This window comes from Lolium perenne, chromosome 7, assembly GCF_019359855.2.
Source record: "Lolium perenne isolate Kyuss_39 chromosome 7, Kyuss_2.0, whole genome shotgun sequence".
NCBI classification, from domain to species: domain Eukaryota; kingdom Viridiplantae; phylum Streptophyta; class Magnoliopsida; order Poales; family Poaceae; genus Lolium; species Lolium perenne.
Window position 1 is genome coordinate 90252217 of NC_067250.2, and position 18500 is coordinate 90270716.

Genomic DNA, 18500 nt, shown 5'->3' on the forward strand with positions numbered 1-18500 from the left:
CAAAGATTTTCAGAAGATCGCCTCCAAGTTTAGGGTCAAGGAGGAGCTCAATGCACGAGACGTACTCATCGACTACAAGCAGCCACCTACCACCTACTGATAATCGGAGCATGAAACCCGACGATTTTGTCGATGCCAAGGAAGCAAGGAAGCATCAACTGCATCCGAAGAAGTGTTTTTTCGGGGTCCCTGTAGGCCAAGTATTCCGGTACATCATATTTGCCTGAGGAATTGACGCCAACCCCCTCAACAAGGAGCCGCCAAGAAACCTGCAGTAGGTACAACGTTTGGCAGGTCGGTTGGCAGCTCTCAGCAGATTCATCACCAAGCTGGGGGGAAATGCACTGCCCTTCTAGCACCTGATGAAGAAGTCGGAAAAGTTTAAGTGAACCTCAGAAGCTCAGGACGCTTTCGACAATCTCAAGACAATCCTATCGACTTCCATGGTCCTCGTCACCCCTCACGACAGGGAGCCGATGCTACTTTACATCGCCTCCACAAGCCAGGTGGTCAGTATTGTGCTAGTCTTCCAACGCGAGGTAGCAGGAAAGATTCATGGTGCCCAACATTCTGTTTACTACCTCAACAAAGTACTAACTCCAGCCAACCAGCGGTACCCGCATCACCGGAAGCTGGCATACGCCATATGGATGACAACACGTAAGCTGCGGGACTATTTCGCGGAGCACCAGATCATCGTCGTCACTGAAGCTCCGCTGAAGAACATACTCACCAACCCAGATGCTACGGGTCGGGTATCCTAGTGGGCCATCGAGTTGGTGCCACACGATATCTCCTACGTCAATCAAACAACCATCAAGTCACAGGTCCTCCCGGACTTCTTCGTCGACTGGATCCAGTCACAAACGTCGGCCGCTCCCGATACATCGGGCCCCTGGACCATGTACTTCGATAGTTCGAAGCGAAACATGGGCGTCGACGCTGGCGTCGTCCTCATATCACCCCAAGGCGACAAGATGAAGTACGTACTACGGATGAATTTCCCGCCACCGACAAACAATGAAGTTGAATATGAAGCACTGCTGCACGACATGCGCATGGCAAAAGCATGCAGTACCACACGCCTAGAGATCTACGGGGATTCGAACCTCATTGTGCAGCAGTCGATGAATCTGTGCGATACGATCAGTGACAACATGACCGCCTACCGTGAGATGTACCGCTTAATGGAATGCAAATTCGAAGGCTGCGAATTGAAGCACATCAACAGGGCCAGCAATGAAGAAGCCGATACTTTTGCAAATATCAGCTCCACATGTTCTGCAATTCCGGACGGAGTCTTTTACGAAGTAATCAATCAACGCTCCATCAAGGTCAAATCTCTTGCACCCCCACACAGTCGACTACCGACTCGGGGGCTGCGCCCGAAGCAGCTGACGAAAACTTCATTATCGTCCCAAGACAACAGGTTCTGCTCCTCGAGCCAGTTTGGACTCAACCTTTTCTTGCATATTTACTGTGATATGAACTACGCGACGACCCAGTAGAGGCACGGCGCATCATACGCCGATTGTCGTGGTATCGTCACGGCATATGCCATAGGGTGGCTAATCGAAGGTGGTTCCTGAGAGATCTCACGGCGGTATCCGGATGCGGGTATGGGGACGAGCGACATGGCGACGTACCCAGGTTCGAGGCCCTCCGATGGAGGTAAAACCTCTACTCCTGCTAGAGTGTATATGATGATCACACAATACAAGGTTGCTCCTTGAGCTGTGTCCGGCTGCTCCTGGGAGGCTAAGGAAGACTGAAGTCTCTCTCACAGGGCAGCGCTAGGGGTGGAAGTGAAGTGAGAATGATCGATCCCCTGCACGGGAGGGGGTAGTGCGGCTTATATAGGCACCGGCACTTTACATATAAGACCCTATAGTTTACTGGCCGGCTTGGCCGGCTCCGGCTTCCGCTCCTTCCCGAGGCAGTGACGTCAGGAGCCGTTGAGGCCTCATGGCCTGTCCCATCCGGCTGCCAAGGTCAGCGGTATGGAGAGGAGGTGTCCCTGTCGCCATCAGCCACTGTAGCCAGTACGGATCGTCGTAGACCATGATGGCCTGTCCGGCGCGTGGCACTATTGCTCCACAGTGCCCCGCGCTTTACGGAAGATGAAGTCAGCATGGACTTTGGGAACCCGGATCACCAACCCGGTTCCTTCTAGTGCAAGACTCGCCAGCCTCGAGTCGGTCTGAGGTACAAACCCCCAGTCGGATATGGCCTGTAGAAGCCGGCCCAGCTACAGCATTGGTGGCCGTAGCCAGGCCGACTAGGACTCAGAGCCAGCCGGCTTCCGGACCAGCCGGCTACGGCGCCAGCCGGCTGCTCCTCAGCCGGCCTTTGCCGCGAGCCGGCCAGTGGCCAGCCGGCTGCTCCGCGTCCATTGCCCTACCCGGGGTCTTCCCCCCGACATTAGCCCCCGAAGCTGGCAAGGTCCTGCGTTTAGAAGGACCTAGGCAGGTTTTCCTGGCTTCCTGAATGTACTTTGCGGCACTTGGAGGGGCCGACTGAGAATTTCCATTCAGCCGGCTGCGCCCTCATCCGGCTCGCTTCGGCCGGCTGCTTCTAGCCGGCCACTATTCACACTTATGCAGTTTTTGCTTTCTTGCAAGTTCTGGTGATGTCTCCGCCTTACTGGATGAATTTTGGACCGAGCTGAACTTAGTGTCCGGCTCCGGCTTGCGGCGCGCCGGAGTCTCCGCCGCCTCGGGTCCTGCACCCGACTTGACCGGTCTGACGCCTGGGCTCTGCCGCCGGTTCGTCTGGTCACATCAATGTCCCCTCCGGATCCGGTGCGGTTGTGGGCGACGTGGTGTGGCAGTTTCCGGTAACGGCAGCGGTCGTGGGGGGAGTTAATGCGCAGAAGATCCGGGCGACGTGGCCACGATCGCCACTTGGAGGCTAACCGTCCGCCGCGGGTGGCTATAAATGCCGCGGGGGAGGGTACCGAGGCGGCCACTGCCTCACTTCGTCTTCCTCGCGCTCCCGCTCCTCTCGCTTTCTTCTTCGCGCTCGAGCCCGTTGCTGCTCCGGCGAACGTTTTCCACTGGCGAACTCCGGCGAGCGCATCTCCGCCAATCCGCCGCTGCTACTCCGACGAGCCGGCGCCACAGGGCCCCGCATTTCAACGGAGCGTCCTCCGCCGCCGTCGTCGCCGCCGCCGTCGCAAGGTTCCTCCTCGCCTTTCCGCCTTTCGTGGTCCTCCTCTTCTTCTTCCTCGACGATGGCCTCCGCCAGTGGATCATGGAGGGCCTCGTACATGAGGGAGGACGACATCGAGCGGCTGGTGCGCCTCCGCCGGATCCCGTCGTCGGTGGTCACGCGGGCGCCCGACGAGGAGACGGAGCCCGAGCCGGAGCCCGGCGAGCGCGTCGTCTTCGGCGCGCATCTCGATCGCGGACTGGGCCTGCCGGCATCCACCTTCTTCCGCCAGTTCCTCGACAACTTTGGTCTGCAGCCGCACCACCTGCCGGCCAACGCCTGCATCCTCCTCAGCTGCTACGTGGCCTTCATGGAGGCCTACGTCGGCTTGTGGCCGGATATCGATTTCTGGAGCCGGCTCTTCTACCTCAAGGCGCAAACCACTGAGGGCCGCCTGCGGGCCTGCGGCGCCGCCTCGATCTACACCCGGCCGGGTACGCCCTTCCCCAAAATTCCAACCGTTGACTCGGTGAAGAATTGGCAGATGTCGTTCTTCTACGTGCGCAACGAGGGCCAGCTCGTCGACCGGATCAACCTGCCGGAGTTCAACCCGGCTCCTCCAGTCGGCCGGATCAACTGGAGCTACAACGCCCGCACGACGGACCCGGACGCTGAGGTGAATCAGCTCTGGGACTTCCTGGGGGCGGCCGTCGCGAACGGGCTGACCGCCGAGGACCTCCTCTGCACCATCGCCGAGCGCCGGGTGCTGCCGCTCCAAATGCGCACCCACAAAATCGGGCACATGTCCGGCCGGTTCGACCCGAACCGGACGTCCAAGGCGCTGCTCTCCAAGGCCCAGGTGGCCCACCGGGTGAATAACATCACCAAGGCGAACATGCCGGACGAATGGAACTACGGGCTGGCGCCCCACGACAGGGACCACCAACCCGAGCTGGTAAGCTTTGTGTTTTCGCCGGCTTCCGGCTTGCGGCTGCAAGGCCAACTTCCTTTTCCTTCTGCCGACTTCCGGCTTGCTGTTTGCTCATGTTTTCTGTTTTTCTAGCTCTTTGACCGCCAGAACGTCGAGGATGGCGACCTGGCGACGAGGAGGTGGACGCCGGATCACGCCGATCCGGCTGACCAAGCCGGCGACCAGGCTGGCGACGACGACCTGCTGCAGGCGCCTGACCTAGGCGGCCAGGGGGAGCACAATCCGCCCCCTTCACCGGAGCAGCAGGAGGACGAGGAGCCGGCGACGTCTGCCACGGGGCCGATCCCCGCCGTGCCCCTGCGCGCGAGGCCGCCAAGCACAACGGTGACTTCGGCGCTCAAGGGGAAGAAACGGGTTGGCGACCCCCGCTCCACTGCCGCCTTGGAGGCGAAGGCGAAGAAGCTCCGCCGGCAGCAGCCGAAGAAGGTTCCGGAGCAGGCCGGGTGAGCTCTCTTTCTCTCTTGTTTGATTCCTTTTCTTTCCTTACTCTTTATGCTTATCTTCTCCTTGTTTGTCCGGCTAGGGCTCCCATCAAGTTTGCCCAGGGCGGCGGCTCCCGGCAGACTCCGCACGTCGTGTCGCCGCCTCCGCGCCAAAGGAGGGAGCCGACGCCACAGCCTCCATCGCGCGCACCTACGCCGCCGCCGCCTGCGGGTACTCCGCCTCCCGCAGGGGCGCCTTCCTTCGCCGTGCCGCTGGCCTCAGCGCCTGATCGTGGCACGCGGGCCGAGCCGACGCGCCGGCCGACGGCTGGACGACATGTTCCGCGCCGGACTCGTCTTCTCGGACCCAGCCGCTGGGGCCGGCGGGGCATGCCGCCTTCGACCGGAGCCGGAGCCGGCAGGGCTGCACCGCCCGCGACCGGAGCCGGAGCCAGGCCAAGCGTGGTGGTGCTGGATGAGAGCCCGGAGGGGGCACCTCGGGCGCCGGAGATGGCTGCGCCGACTGGGCCATCTGCTTCGCCCGGAGCGCCGCCACCGCCGGAGCCGACAACGGAGGAGCCGGCAAGGGATGAGCCGGCGCGCACGGAGGGCGCCGACTCGCGCGCGCTGGTGAGGACGGGAGCCCCATCGGCGCCGCAGCAGGGCCTGCACGTGGCCAAGGGCGCCCTGCTGCTGCATGTGCCGTCTGCCTCCGACTCCAGCCTTGGCTCGGCTGGCACTATGGAGCAGGCGTGGCTCCGCGCCGACTCCTACGAAGTGACCAGCCGGGAGGGGAACCCTGGCCAGGCATCGGTGGAGATGTTCTTCTCCAGCCTGCAGGCCAACCTCAAGGACAGGGCTACCGAGGCCGCGGCCAACGTCGCCAAGGTGGAGGAGGCCAGCAAGGTAAGCGCTTCATCTGTTTTTCAATTTGGTTATCATCCTGGTAGCCCTCCGAGGCATGGGCCGGCTGCAAGAGCCGGTCCGGGTTTCGCCTAGTTGACTGATTTTTCTTTTTTCCTTAGGCTGTGGCGGATCGGCGCACCAACTTATACAACCGCGCCGTGACCCACTACCACAAGGCCAAGCTGGACCGGGCCGACTTGGCTCGCGAGCTGGAGGCCGTCAAGGGTAAGATCTTTCTCTTTCCGACTCGATGTCTTCTTTCTTTTTAGTCTTGGTTGGCTGACGTTTCTTTCCGGCTGCCTTGCAGCTGAAGCCGCCAAGGTGCCGCGGCTGGAGGCGGATCTCCGGGCTGCTCGCGCCCAGTGCGCCGAGAGCGAGGAGGCGGGCCGATCTGCGGCCGCCAAGCTCAAGGTGGCTGAGCTGGAGTTAACGCGGCTGCGCCGGCTTGAGGAGAACCACCTCAAGGAGCTTGACCTCCTCAAGACGACCGAGAAGGAGAAGGTGGAGGATCTGAGCCGGCGGTTGACCGAAGTGGAGAAGCAGCGGCTTGCGCTTCAGGAGGAGGTCACCGCCAAGTCCACGGAGCTGTCGGCCATTGCCAAGCGCTGGGTCGACGAGATTGGAGCGCTCGACCGCGGCCTGTCGGGTGAGTGCATTTTTCTATTCCTTTCCCTTTGCCGGCTTTCGGCGGTCGGCTGCCGGCTTTCATTGGCAGCCGGTGGCCGAAACTCTGATTCTTCGCTATTTCCATCTTTGGACTGGGGGCAGTCGGTTCTTGCCGGCTGCCGCCAGGCTTTTCTTTGTCTTTCGTAATTTCCTTCTTCGGACTGGGGGCAGTCGGCTCTTGCCGGCTGCCGCCTGGCCTACTTTAGGACTTCGAAAATTTGCATTTTTCAGCTTATTTTGGCTTCGTTGATTTCTGACGTGCTTCTTCTTGCAGCGGCCTTCCCGGAAACGCAGGACGCGGGGTTAGCAGCCGTTGGCGTTGCGCGCGAGTCCAGGAGGTGGGCGACTGGCGAGGGCAGCTCGGAGTACTTCACCATGGAGGACTATATGGCGTCCATGGCTGCCCGCGTCGAGCCCATCACCAAGCTTGGCTGGGAGCTCCGGAAGGCGGCTGAGGAGCTGGTCCCGATGCTGTGGCCCGCGGAGGCGGTGCCGCAAGATATCTCCAACCTCGTCTCCTTGATGGAGCGGGCGCCGGATCGCTTCCTCGACTGGAAGGAGTCTGCCACGCGCGTTGGTGCCGACATGGCGCTGTCCTTTGTCCTCTCCTGGTACAACGAGGTGGACCTGGGGCAGTGATGTCTACGCCCCCCTCCTTTTCCTGTAGACAGTGTTGGGCCTCCAAGAGCAGAGGTTTGTAGAACAGCAGCAAGTTTTCCCTTAAGTGGATCACCCAAGGTTTATCGAACTCAGGGAGGAAGAGGTCAAAGATATCCCTCTCATGCAACCCTGCAACCACAAAGCAAGAAGTCTCTTGTGTCCCCAACACACCTAATAGGTGCACTAGTTTGGCGAAGAGATAGTGAAATACAGGTGGTATGAATATATATGAGCAGTAGCAACGGTGCCAGAAAATAGCTTGCTGGCGTGTAGTTGATGGTGGTAGTATTGCAGCAGTAGTAACACAGTGAAACAGTAAACAAGCAGTAGTAATGCAGCAGTATTTAGGAACAAGGCCTAGGGATTAGACTTTCACTAGTGGACACTCTCAACATTGATCACATAACAGAATAGATAAATGCATACTCTACACTCTTGTTGGATGATGAACACATTGCGTAGGATTACACGAACCCTCAATGCCGGAGTTAACAAGCTCCACAATTCAATGTTCATATTTAAGTAACCTTAGAGTGTAAGATAGATCAATACGACTAAACCAAGTACTAACGTAGCATGCACACTGTCACCTTCATGCTAAGAAAGGAGGAATAGATCACATCAATACTATCATAGCAATAGTTAACTTCGCAATCTACAAGAGATCATGATCATAGCATAAACCAAGTACTAACACGGATGCACACACTGTCACCATTACACCGTGTAGGAGGAATAAAACTACTTTAATAACATTGCTAGAGTAGCACATAGATAAATTGTGATACAAAACACATTGTAATCATAAAGAGATATAAATAAGCACTTCACTATGCCATTCATAACAGTGAATAAGTATTCTGTGAAATATAGCCTAAGAGACCCACACGGTGCACACACTGTCACCTTTACACACGTGGGACAAGGAGTCTCCGGAGATCACATAAGTAAAATTCACTTGACTAGCATAACGACATCTAGATTACAAGCATCATCATATGAATCTCAATCATGTAAGGCAGCTCATGAGATTATTGTATTGAAGTACATAGGAGAGAGATGAACCACATAGCTACCGGTACAGCCCCGAGCCTCGATGGAGAACTACTCCCTCCTCATGGGAGCAGCAGCGGTGATGAAGATGGCGGTGGAGATGGCAGCGGTGTCGATGGAGAAGCCTTCCGGGGGCACTTCCCCGTTCCGGCGGCGTGCCGAAACAGAGACTCCTGTCCCCGGATCTTGGCGTCGCGATGGCGGCGGCTCTGGAAGGTTTCTGTGGGTTTCGTCGAACGTATCAGGGTTTTCGCGACGGAGGCTTTAAATAGGCGAAGAGGCGGCGCCAGAGGGTCGAAGGGGTGCCCACACCATAGGGTGGCGCGGGCCCCCCCTGGCCACGCCGGCCTAGGGTTTGGTGGGTCTGTGCCCCCTCCCTGGTGGCTCTCGGGTGTTCTGGATGCTTCCGGGCAAAATAGGAACCTGGGCGTTGATTTCGTCCAATTCCGAGAATATTTCGTTACTAGGATTTCTGAAACCAAAAACAGCAGAAAACAGGAACTGGCACTTCGGCATCTTGTTAATAGGTTAGTTCCAGAAAATGCACGAATATGACATAAAGTGTGCATAAAACATGTAGATAACATCAATAATGTGGCATGGAACATAAGAAATTATCGATACGTCGGAGACGTATCAGCATCCCCAAGCTTAGTTCTGCTCGTCCCGAGCAGGTAAAACGATAACACAGATAATTTCTGGAGTGACATGCCATCATAACCTTGATCATACTATTTGTAAAGCATATGTAGTGAATGCAGCGATCAAAACAATGTATATGACATGAGTAAACAACTGAATCATAAAGCAAAGACTTTTCATGAATAGTACTTCAAGACAAGCATCAATAAGTCTTGCATAAGAGTTAACTCATAAAGCAATAATTCATAGTAAAAGCATTGAAGCAACACAAAGGAAGATTAAGTTTCAGCGGTTGCTTTCAACTTGTAACATGTATATCTCATGGATATTGTCAACATAGAGTAATATAATAAGTGCAATAAGCAAATATGTAGGAATCAATGCACAGTTCACACAAGTGTTTGCTTCTTGAGGTGGAGAGAAATAGGTGAACTGACTCAACATTGAAAGTAAAAGAATGGTCCTCCATAGAGGAAAAGCATCGATTGCTATATTTGTGCTAGAGCTTTGATTTTGAAAGCATGAAACAATTTTGTCAACGGTAGTAATAAAGCATATGTATCATGTAAATTATATCTTACAAGTTGCAAGCCTCATGCATAGTGTACTAATAGTGCCCGCACCTTGTCCTAATTAGCTTGGACTACCGGATCATCGCAATGCACATGTTTTAACCAAGTGTCACAAAGGGGTACCTCTATGCCGCCTGTACAAAGGTCTAAGGAGAAAGCTCGCATTGGATTTCTCGCTATTGATTATTCTCAACTTAGACATCCATACCGGGACAACATAGACAACAGATAATGGACTCCTCTTTTATGCATAAGCATGTAACAACAATTAATAATTTTCTCATATGAGATTGAGGATATATGTCCAAAACTGAAACTTCCACCATGGATCATGGCTTTAGTTAGCGGCCCAATGTTCTTCTCTAACAATATGCATGCTTAACCATAAGGTGGTAGATCTCTCTTACTTCAGACAAGACGAACATGCATAGCAACTCACATGAAATTCAACAAAGAGTAGTTGATGGCGTCCCCAGTGAACATGGTTATCGCACAACAAGCAACTTAATAAGAGATAAAGTGCATAAGTACATATTCAATACCACAATAGTTTTTAAGCTATTTGTCCCATGAGCTATATATTGCAAAGGTGAATGATGGAATTTTAAAGGTAGCACTCAAGCAATTTACTTTGGAATGGCGGAAAATACCATGTAGTAGGTAGGTATGGTGGACACAAATGGCATAGTGGTTGGCTCAAGTATTTTGGATGCATGAGAAGTATTCCCTCTCGATACAAGGTTTAGGCTAGTAAGGCTTATTTGAAACAAACACAAGGATGAACCGGTGCAGCAAAACTCACATAAAAGACATATTGTAAACATTATAAGACTCTAAACCGTCTTCCTTGTTGTTCAAACTCAATACTAGAAATTATCTAGACCTTAGAGAAACCAAATATGCAAACCAAATTTTAGCATGCTCTATGTATTTCTTCATTAATGGGTGCAAAGCATATGATGCAAGAGCTTAAACATGAGCACAACAATTGCCAAGTATCACATTACCCAAGACATTTATAGCAATTACTACATGTATCATTTTCCAATTCCAACCATATAACAATTTAACGAAGAAGAAACTTCGCCATGAATACTATGAGTAGAAACTAAGGACATACTTGTCCATATGCTACAGCGGAGCGTGTCTCTCTCCCATAAATTGAATGCTAGGATCCATTTTATTCAAACAAAACAAAAACAAAAACAAACCGACGCTCCAAGCAAAGCACATAAGATGTGATGGAATAAAAATATAGTTTCAGGGGAGGAACCTGATAATGTTGTCGATAAAGAAGGGGATGCCTTGGGCATCCCCAAGCTTAGACGCTTGAGTCTTCTTGGTATATGCAGGGGTGAACCACCGGGGCATCCCCAAGCTTAGAGCTTTCACTCTCCTTGATCATGTTGCATCATACTCCTCTCTTGATCCTTGAAAACTTCCTCCACACCAAACTTAGAGCAACTCATTAGAGGGTTAGCGACAATAAAAATTAACATGTTCAGAGGTGACACAATCATTCTTAACACTTCTGGACATTGCATAAAGCTACTGGACATTAATGGATCAAAGAAATTCATCCAACATAGCAAAAGAGGCAATGCGAAATAAAAGGCAGAATCTGTCAAAACAGAACAGTTCGTATTGACGAATTTTATCGAGGCACCAGACTTGCTCAAATGAAAATTCTCAAATTGAATGAAAGTTGCGTACATATCTGAGGATCACTCACGTAAATTGGCATAATTTTCTGAGTTACCTACAGGGAAAACAGCCCAGATTCGTGACAGCAAAGAAATCTGTTTCTGCGCAGTAATCCAAATCTAGTATGAACTTTTCTATCAACGACTTTACTTGGCACAACAAAACACTAAACTAAGATAAGAAGAGGTTGCTACAGTAGTAAACAACTTCCAAGAAAAAAAAAACAAAGTACTGTAGGTAAAAACCATGGGTTGTCTCCCATAAGCGCTTTTCTTTAACGCCTTTCAGCTAGGCGCAGAAAGTGTGTATCAAGTATTATCGAGAGACGAAGTGTCAACATCGTAATTTTTTCTCATAATAGAATCAAAAGGTAACTTCATTCTCTTTCTAGGGAAGTGTTCCATACCTTTCTTGAGAGGAAATTGATATTCTATATTACCTTCCTTCATATCAATGATAGCACCAACAGTTCGAAGAAAAGGTCTTCCCAATATAATGGGACAAGATGCATTGCATTCAATATCCAAGACAACAAAATCAACGGGGACAAGGTTATTGTTAACGGTAATGCGAACATTATCAACTTTCCCCAAAGGTTTCTTTGTAGAATGATCAGCAAGATTAACATCCAAATAACAATTTTTCAGCGGTGGCAAGTCAAGCATATTATAAATTTTCTTAGGCATAACGGAAATACTTGCACCAAGATCACATAAAGCATTACAATCAAAATCTTTAACCTTCATCTTAATGATGGGCTCCCAACCATCCTCTAGCTTTCTAGGAATAGAGGCTTCGCGCTCTAGTTTCTCTTCTCTAGCTTTTATGAGAGCATTTGTAATATGTTGTGTGAAAGCCAAATTTATAGCACTAGCATTAGGACTTTTAGCAAGTTTTGCAAGAACTTTATAACTTCAGAGATGTGGCAATCATCAAAATTCAAACCATTATAATCTAAAGCAATGGGATCATCATCCCTAATGTTGGAAAAAATTTCAGCAGTTTTATCACAGGCAGTTTCAGCAGTTTTAGCATTTTCAGGCAGTTTCTCGCGCTTTGCATTAGAAGTGGAAACATTGCTAACACCAATTCTTTTATTATTAATAATAGGAGGTGCAGCAACATGTGTAGCATTAGCATTACTAGTGGTGGTAATAGTCCAAACTTTAGCTACATTCTTCTCTTTAGCTAGTTTTTCATTTTCTTCTCTATCCCACCTAGCACGCAGTTCAGCCATCAATCTTATATTCTCATTAATTCTAACTTGGATGGCATTTGCTGTAGTAACAATTTTATTATGATGATTCTCATTAGGCATAACTTTCGATTTCAAAAGATCAACATCAGCAGCAAGACTATCAACTTTAGAAGCAAGTATATCAATTTTCCCAAGCTTTTCTTCAACAGATTTGTTAAAAGCAGTTTGTGTACTAATAAATTCTTTAAGCATAACTTCAAGTCCAGGGGGTGAACTCCTATTATTGTTGTAAGAATTCCCATAAGAATTACCATAGCCGTTGCCATTATTATAAGGATATGGCCTATAGTTATTACTAGAATTGTTCCGGTAAGCATTGTTGTTGAAATTATTATTTTTAATGAAGTTTACATCAACATGTTCTTCTTGTGCAACCAATAAAGCTAACGGAACATTATTAGGATCAATATTAGTCCTATCATTCACAAGCATAGACATAATAGCATCAATCTTATCACTCAAGGAAGAGGTTTCTTCGACAGAATTTACCTTCTTACCTTGTGGAGCTCTTTCCGTGTGCCATTCAGAGTAGTTGATCATCATATTATCAAGAAGCTTTGTTGCTTCACCAAGAGTGATGGACATAAAGGTACCTCCAGCAGCTGAATCCAATAAATTCCGCGAAGAAAAATTTAGTCAGTCCATGGGTTGGGCAATTTTTAACCAGAGATTTCATTCTTTCCCAAGCTTGAGCAACATGTTCAGTATCTAATTGTTTAAAATTCATTATGCTACTCCTCAAAGATATAATTTTAGCAGGGGGATAATATCTACCAATAAAAGCATCCTTGCATTTAGTCCATGAATCAATACTATTCTTAGGCAGAGATAGCAACCAATCTTTAGCTCTTCCTCTTAATGAGAAAGGGAACAATTTTAATTTTATAATGTCACCATCTACATCTTTATACTTTTGCATTTCACATAGTTCAACAAAATTATTAAGATGGGCAGCAGCATCATTAGAACTAACACCAGAAAATTGCTCTCGCATAACAAGATTCAGTAAAGCAGGTTTAATTTCAAAGAATTCTCTTTGTAGTAGCGAGTGGAGCAATAGGTGTGCATAAGAAATCATTATTATTTGTGGTTGTGAAGTCACACAACTTAGTATTTTCAGGGTTGGCCATTTTAGCAACAGTAAATAAAGCAAACTAGATAAAGTAAATGCAAGTAACTAATTTTTTTGTGTTTTTGATATAGCAAACAAGATAGCAAATAAAGTAAAACTAGCAACTAATTTTTTTGTATTTTGATTTAGTGCAGCAAACAAAGTAGTAAATAAAACTAAGCAAGACAAAAACAAAGTAAAGAGATTGAGAAGTGGAGACTCCCCTTGCAGCGTGTCTTGATCTCCCCGGCAACGGCGCCAGAAAAAGAGCTGCTGGCGTGTAGTTGACGTGGGAGTCAGAAATCTTTGTGGTGTAACTTTTCTTCAGGTCCCCGGCAACGGCGCCAGAAAAAGAGCTTGATGGCGTGTAACTCACACGTTCGTTGGGAACCCCAAGAGGAAGGTATGATGCGCACAGCAGCAAGTTTTCCTCGTAAAGAAACCAAGGTTTATCGAACCAGGAGGAGCCAAGAAGCACGTTGAAGGTTGATGGCGGTGGGATGTAGTGCGGCGCAACACCAGGGATTCCGACGCCAACGTGGAACCTGCACAACACAACCAAAGTACTTTGCCCCAACGAAACAGTGAGGTTGTCAATCTCACCGGCTTGCTGTAACAAAGGATTAACCGTATTGTGTGGAAGATGATTGTTTGCAGAAAACAGTAGAACAGTATTGCAGTAGATTGTATCAGTATAAAGAATTGGACCGGGGTCCACAGTTCACTAGAGGTGTCTCTCCCATAAGATAAACAGCATGTTGGGTGAACAAATTACAGTTGGGCAATTGACAAATAAAGAGGGCATGACCATGCACATACATATTATGATGAGTATAGTGAGATTTAATTGGGCATTACGACAAAGTACATAGACCGCCATCCAGCATGCATCTATGCCTAAAAAGTCCACCTTCAGGTTATCATCCGAACCCCCTCCAGTATTAAGTTGCTAACAACAGACAATTGCATTAAGTATTGCGCGTAATGTAACTAGTAACTACATCCTTGAACATAGCATTAATGTTTTATCCCTAGTGGCAACAGCACATCCACAACCTTAGAACTTTCTGTCACTGTCCCAGATATCAATGGAGGCATGAACCCACTATCGAGCATAAATACTCCCTCTTGGAGTTACAAGCATCTACTTGGCCAGAGCATCTACTAGTAACGGAGAGCATGCAAGATCATAAACAACACATAGACATAACTTTGATAATCAACATAACAAGTATTCTCTATTCATCGGATCCCAACAAACGCAACATATAGAATTACAGATAGATGATCTTGATCATGTTAGGCAGCTCACAAGATCCGACAATTAAGCACAATGGGGAGAAGACAACCATCTAGCTACTGCTATGGACCCATAGTCCAGGGGTAGACTACTCACACATCACTCCGGAGGCGACCATGGCGGCGTAGAGTCCTCCGGGAGATGATTCCCCTCTCCGGCAGGGTGCCGGAGGCGATCTCCTGGATCCCCCGAGATGGGATCGGCGGCGGCGGCGTCTCTGGAAGGTTTTCCGTATCGTGGCTCTCGGTACTGGGGGTTTCGCAACGGAGGCTTTAAGTAGGCGGAAGGGCAGGTCAAGAGGCGGCACGAGGGCCCCACACCACAGGGCCGCGCGGCCAAGGGGGGGGCCGCGCCGCCCTAGGGTGTGGGCACCTCGTGGCCCCACTTCGTCTCCTCTTCGGACTTCTGGAAGCTTCGTGGCAAAATAGGACCCTGGGCGTTGATTTCGTCCAATTCCGAGAATATTTCGTTACTAGGATTTCTGAAACCAAAAACAGCAGAAAACAGCAACTGGCACTTCGGCATCTTGTTAATAAGTTAGTTCCAGAAAATGCACAAATATGACATAAAGTGTGCATAAAACATGTAGATAACATCAATAATGTGGCATGGAACATAAGAAATTATCGATACGTCGGAGACGTATCAGCGGTCCGGCTGGTCGCTGTGACGCTTGCCGCGGTAGTTGTCCCGCCGGCTGCCATGCGAGGCGCCCTCGGCCGGCTTGCGCTCAGCCGACTTGTTGTTGTCCCTTCTTGCTGTGGCCGATGAAATATCAGCCGGCGCTTTGCCGGCTTCCTCAGCCAGCGCGTACTTGTCCGCGATGGCCATCAAGGCGGCCATCGACTTAGGGTCACTGCGGCGCAGCTTGTGCCACAGCATGGTGTTGGGCCGGCAGCCTCCCATGAAGAAGCTGATGGCTTGGATCTCGTGCACACCCTCGCAGGAGTTGCACATCTCGCACCAGCGCGTCAGGTATGCGCGGTCCGTCTCGTCCGGGCCCTGCTTGCACATCTCAAGCTGCTGAGGGCGACCCGGCCGGCGATAGGTGCCGGTGAAGTTGCTGACGAAGGCCTCTTCGAAATCCAGCCAGCCGTTGATGCTGCCGGCTGGCAGGTTGTTGAGCCAGGTGCGGGCGGAGCCGACCAGCATCAGGGGGGAGTAGCGTACCGCCCAACGCTTGTTGCCTCGAGAGATGCCGACTGCGGTGGAGTAGTCCTGCAGCCAGTCCTCCGGCTTGGCGGTGCCGTCGTACTTGGGCGTGTCGCGGGGGAGCTGGAAACCGTCGAGCACGGGCTCGTTGGCGATGCGGGGCCCGAAGCATTTGGGGCAAGCCGGCGCCTCCTCTTCCGCGATGCGGGATTCGACCAGCCGATCGAGGCGGTCTCTGGCGTCGACGGGCTCGATGCGGGGGCCCAGCCGGGAACGTGCCGGCTGGCGTGTGCCGGTTGCTTCCGGAGCCGGCCGGTGCTGGCGGCGGGGCTCGGAGTCTTGCTCCTGGTTCCGGCTTGGGGGAGGCCGGCTGCGGCTGCTGCCGCTCGGCCTGTGGCTCGGCCGGCTCGAGCTTGCGTGTGTGGCCCGGGAGTCACGGTGCCGGCTTGGTGCTGGGGAGGCGGACTCGGCCGTGTCCCTGGCGCCTTCCCTGTCGTTGCCTGCAGCGCCACGAGCGTGGGAAGCTCTGGGGGCATTGACATACCTGGGGTCGGCCGCCGCCCGGTGGCTGCGTTGAGCAGCTCGCCACCCGCTTGGTGCAGCGGCGTAACTCTTCGCCTTCAAGGCGGTTCAGCTCTTCTGCGGCGGCTTGTGCCGCGCGCATGTTCTTGTCGGGGGTGTTGTAGACGGGTTGCTCCGCTGACCGAGTCGGCGAAGGAGCGCCGTCGCGGGCGATCTCGGCGCCAAGGTCGCGGCCCCTGCGGCGGATCTGGCCGGCTCGGCTGGGATCGTCGCCGCCTGGAGTGAGGCCGTGGGCGCGGTTGTACTCGCGCTGGGTGATCTCCATCTGGCGCTTAGCAGCAGCCAGTTCTTCTGTTTGCTTGAGGAGGAGCTGGCGGTGCGCCTCCAAATCCGCCTCGATGGTGGTGGGGTCGGCGCCAGGCGTGAGTGGGGTGCTCAGTTTCGCCCGGACTTCGTCCAGCCGGGACGGTGGCGGTGGCGCCTTTGCGCCCGAGCCGGAGGCGTTGGGGTCGATGTTGCGCTCCAGGTTGGGGCCGCGGGTGCGCGGGTTCTTGGTGGGGAGCTCCTCGCCAGCCATCATGACTTGCACGACGGCGGGGCTGGCGGGAACGCAGCTGCCGGCTCGCGGAGGAGGGCTTGCGCAGCGCAGCACCTGCCGCGGGTAGCGCGGCGGTGCGACGGTGGCGACGTAGACGTCGTGGCCGCCGAAGGAGATGACGCTGCCGCCGGCTGGGAAGGGCCGATCGGCGAAGCAGCCAGCGTTATCGCTGACGCAGTCGAGGGAGCCGAATCTCCAGATCAAGCCTAAAGCGACTCGCTCGCCGGTGGTGATGGTGAGGCCCGTCCGGATGAAGACACCGGCCGAGGATGCTGAAGGCCCCACGGTGGGCACCAAATGTCGTGGTATCGTCACGGCATATGCCATAGGGTGGCTAATCGAAGGTGGTTCCTGAGAGATCTCACGGCGGTATCCGGATGCGGGTATGGGGACGAGCGACACGGCGACGTACCCAGGTTCGAGGCCCTCCGATGGAGGTAAAACCTCTACTCCTGCTAGAGTGTATATGATGATCACACAATACAAGGTTGCTCCTTGAGCTGTGTCCGGCTGCTCCTGGGAGGCTAAGGAAGACTGAAGTCTCTCTCACAGGGCAGCGCTAGGGGTGGAAGTGAAGTGAGAATGATCGATCCCCTGCACGGGAGGGGGTAGTGCGGCTTATATAGGCACCGACACTTTACATATAAGACCCTATAGTTTACTGGCCGGCTTGGCCGGCTCCGGCTTCCGCTCCTTCCCGAGGCAGTGATGTCAGGAGCCGTTGAGGCCTCATGGCCTGTCCCATCCGGCTGCCAAGGTCAGCGGTATGGAGAGGAGGTGTCCCTGTCGCCATCAGCCACTGTAGCCAGTACGGATCGTCGTAGACCATGATGGCCTGTCCAGCGCGTGGCACTATTGCTCCACAGTGCCCCGCGCTTTACGGAAGATGAAGTCAGCGTGGACTTTGGGAACCCGGATAACCAACCCGGTTCCTTCTAGTGCAAGACTCGCCAGCCTCGAGTCGGTCTGAGGTACAAACCCCCAGTCGGATATGGCCTGTAGAAGCCGGCCCAGCTACAGCATTGGTGGCCGTAGCCAGGCCGACTAGGACTCAGAGCCAGCCGGCTTCCGGACCAGCCGGCCACGGCGCCAGCCGGCTGCTCCTCAGCCGGCCTTTGCCGCAAGCCGGCCAGTGGCCAGCCGGCTGCTCCGCGTCCATTGCCCTACCCGGGGTCTTCCCCCCGACACCGATCCAAAGCATATACGGTGGTAGCAGGCGAGCTCTACAAACAAAGTATATCAGGCATATTCCAACGGTGCATCGCACTCGAAGATGGGAAAAACATATCTGCGGGAGATACACCAAAGCACTTGCGGCCACCACGCGAGCAAGAGAGCACTAGTCGCCAAAGGTTTTAGATCTGGATTATACTAGCCAACGGCAGGTATAGACACCAGAGACCTGGTCCTGAAGTGCGATCCTTGTCAGCGTTTCACGCCAAAATCACACGCTCCAGCAATAGACCTGATGACGATACCTCTCGCATGGCCTCTCGAGCAATGGGGAGTCGATCAAGTTGGGCCACTGCCGAAGTCTTTGCTGGGAGGGCAAACTTATCTGCTAGTCATTGTCGACAAGTTCACCAAGTGGATAGAAGCTATACCAGTCACCAACCAAACAGCTGCCATAGCTATCAAGTTCTTCCACGGCATCACTTGCCATTTCGGTGTACCGCACATCATCGTCATGAATAACGGAAGCAACTTCGCCTCCGAAGAGTTCCACGAATTTTCTGAAAGACTCAGCATTAAGCTAAGTTTTACCTCGGTTTCCCACCGTCAAACCAACGGTC

The 18500-nt window shown here is 52.2% G+C and overlaps 1 protein-coding gene across 1 annotated transcript; it reads left to right on the plus strand.

Annotated features, from left to right (window-relative positions):
* The first annotated feature begins 443 nt into the window (after window positions 1–443).
* Window positions 444–1508, plus strand: LOC139833636 (uncharacterized). Its single transcript, XM_071823966.1, has 2 exons — window positions 444–755; window positions 828–1508. The coding sequence occupies exons 1-2, from the start codon at window positions 444–446 to the stop codon at window positions 1506–1508; spliced, it is 993 nt and encodes a 330-aa protein (XP_071680067.1).
* Window positions 1509–18500: the final 16992 nt, after the last annotated feature.

Bases quoted from the DNA above. Each gene is read 5' to 3' on its own strand.
- LOC139833636 (XM_071823966.1), top strand. From the start codon at position 444: ATGGTCCTCGTCACCCCTCACGACAGGGAGCCGATGCTACTTTACATC. The intron at 756-827 runs GTATCCTAGTGG...ATCAAGTCACAG, and splicing joins ACCCAGATGCTACGGGTCGG to GTCCTCCCGGACTTCTTCGT.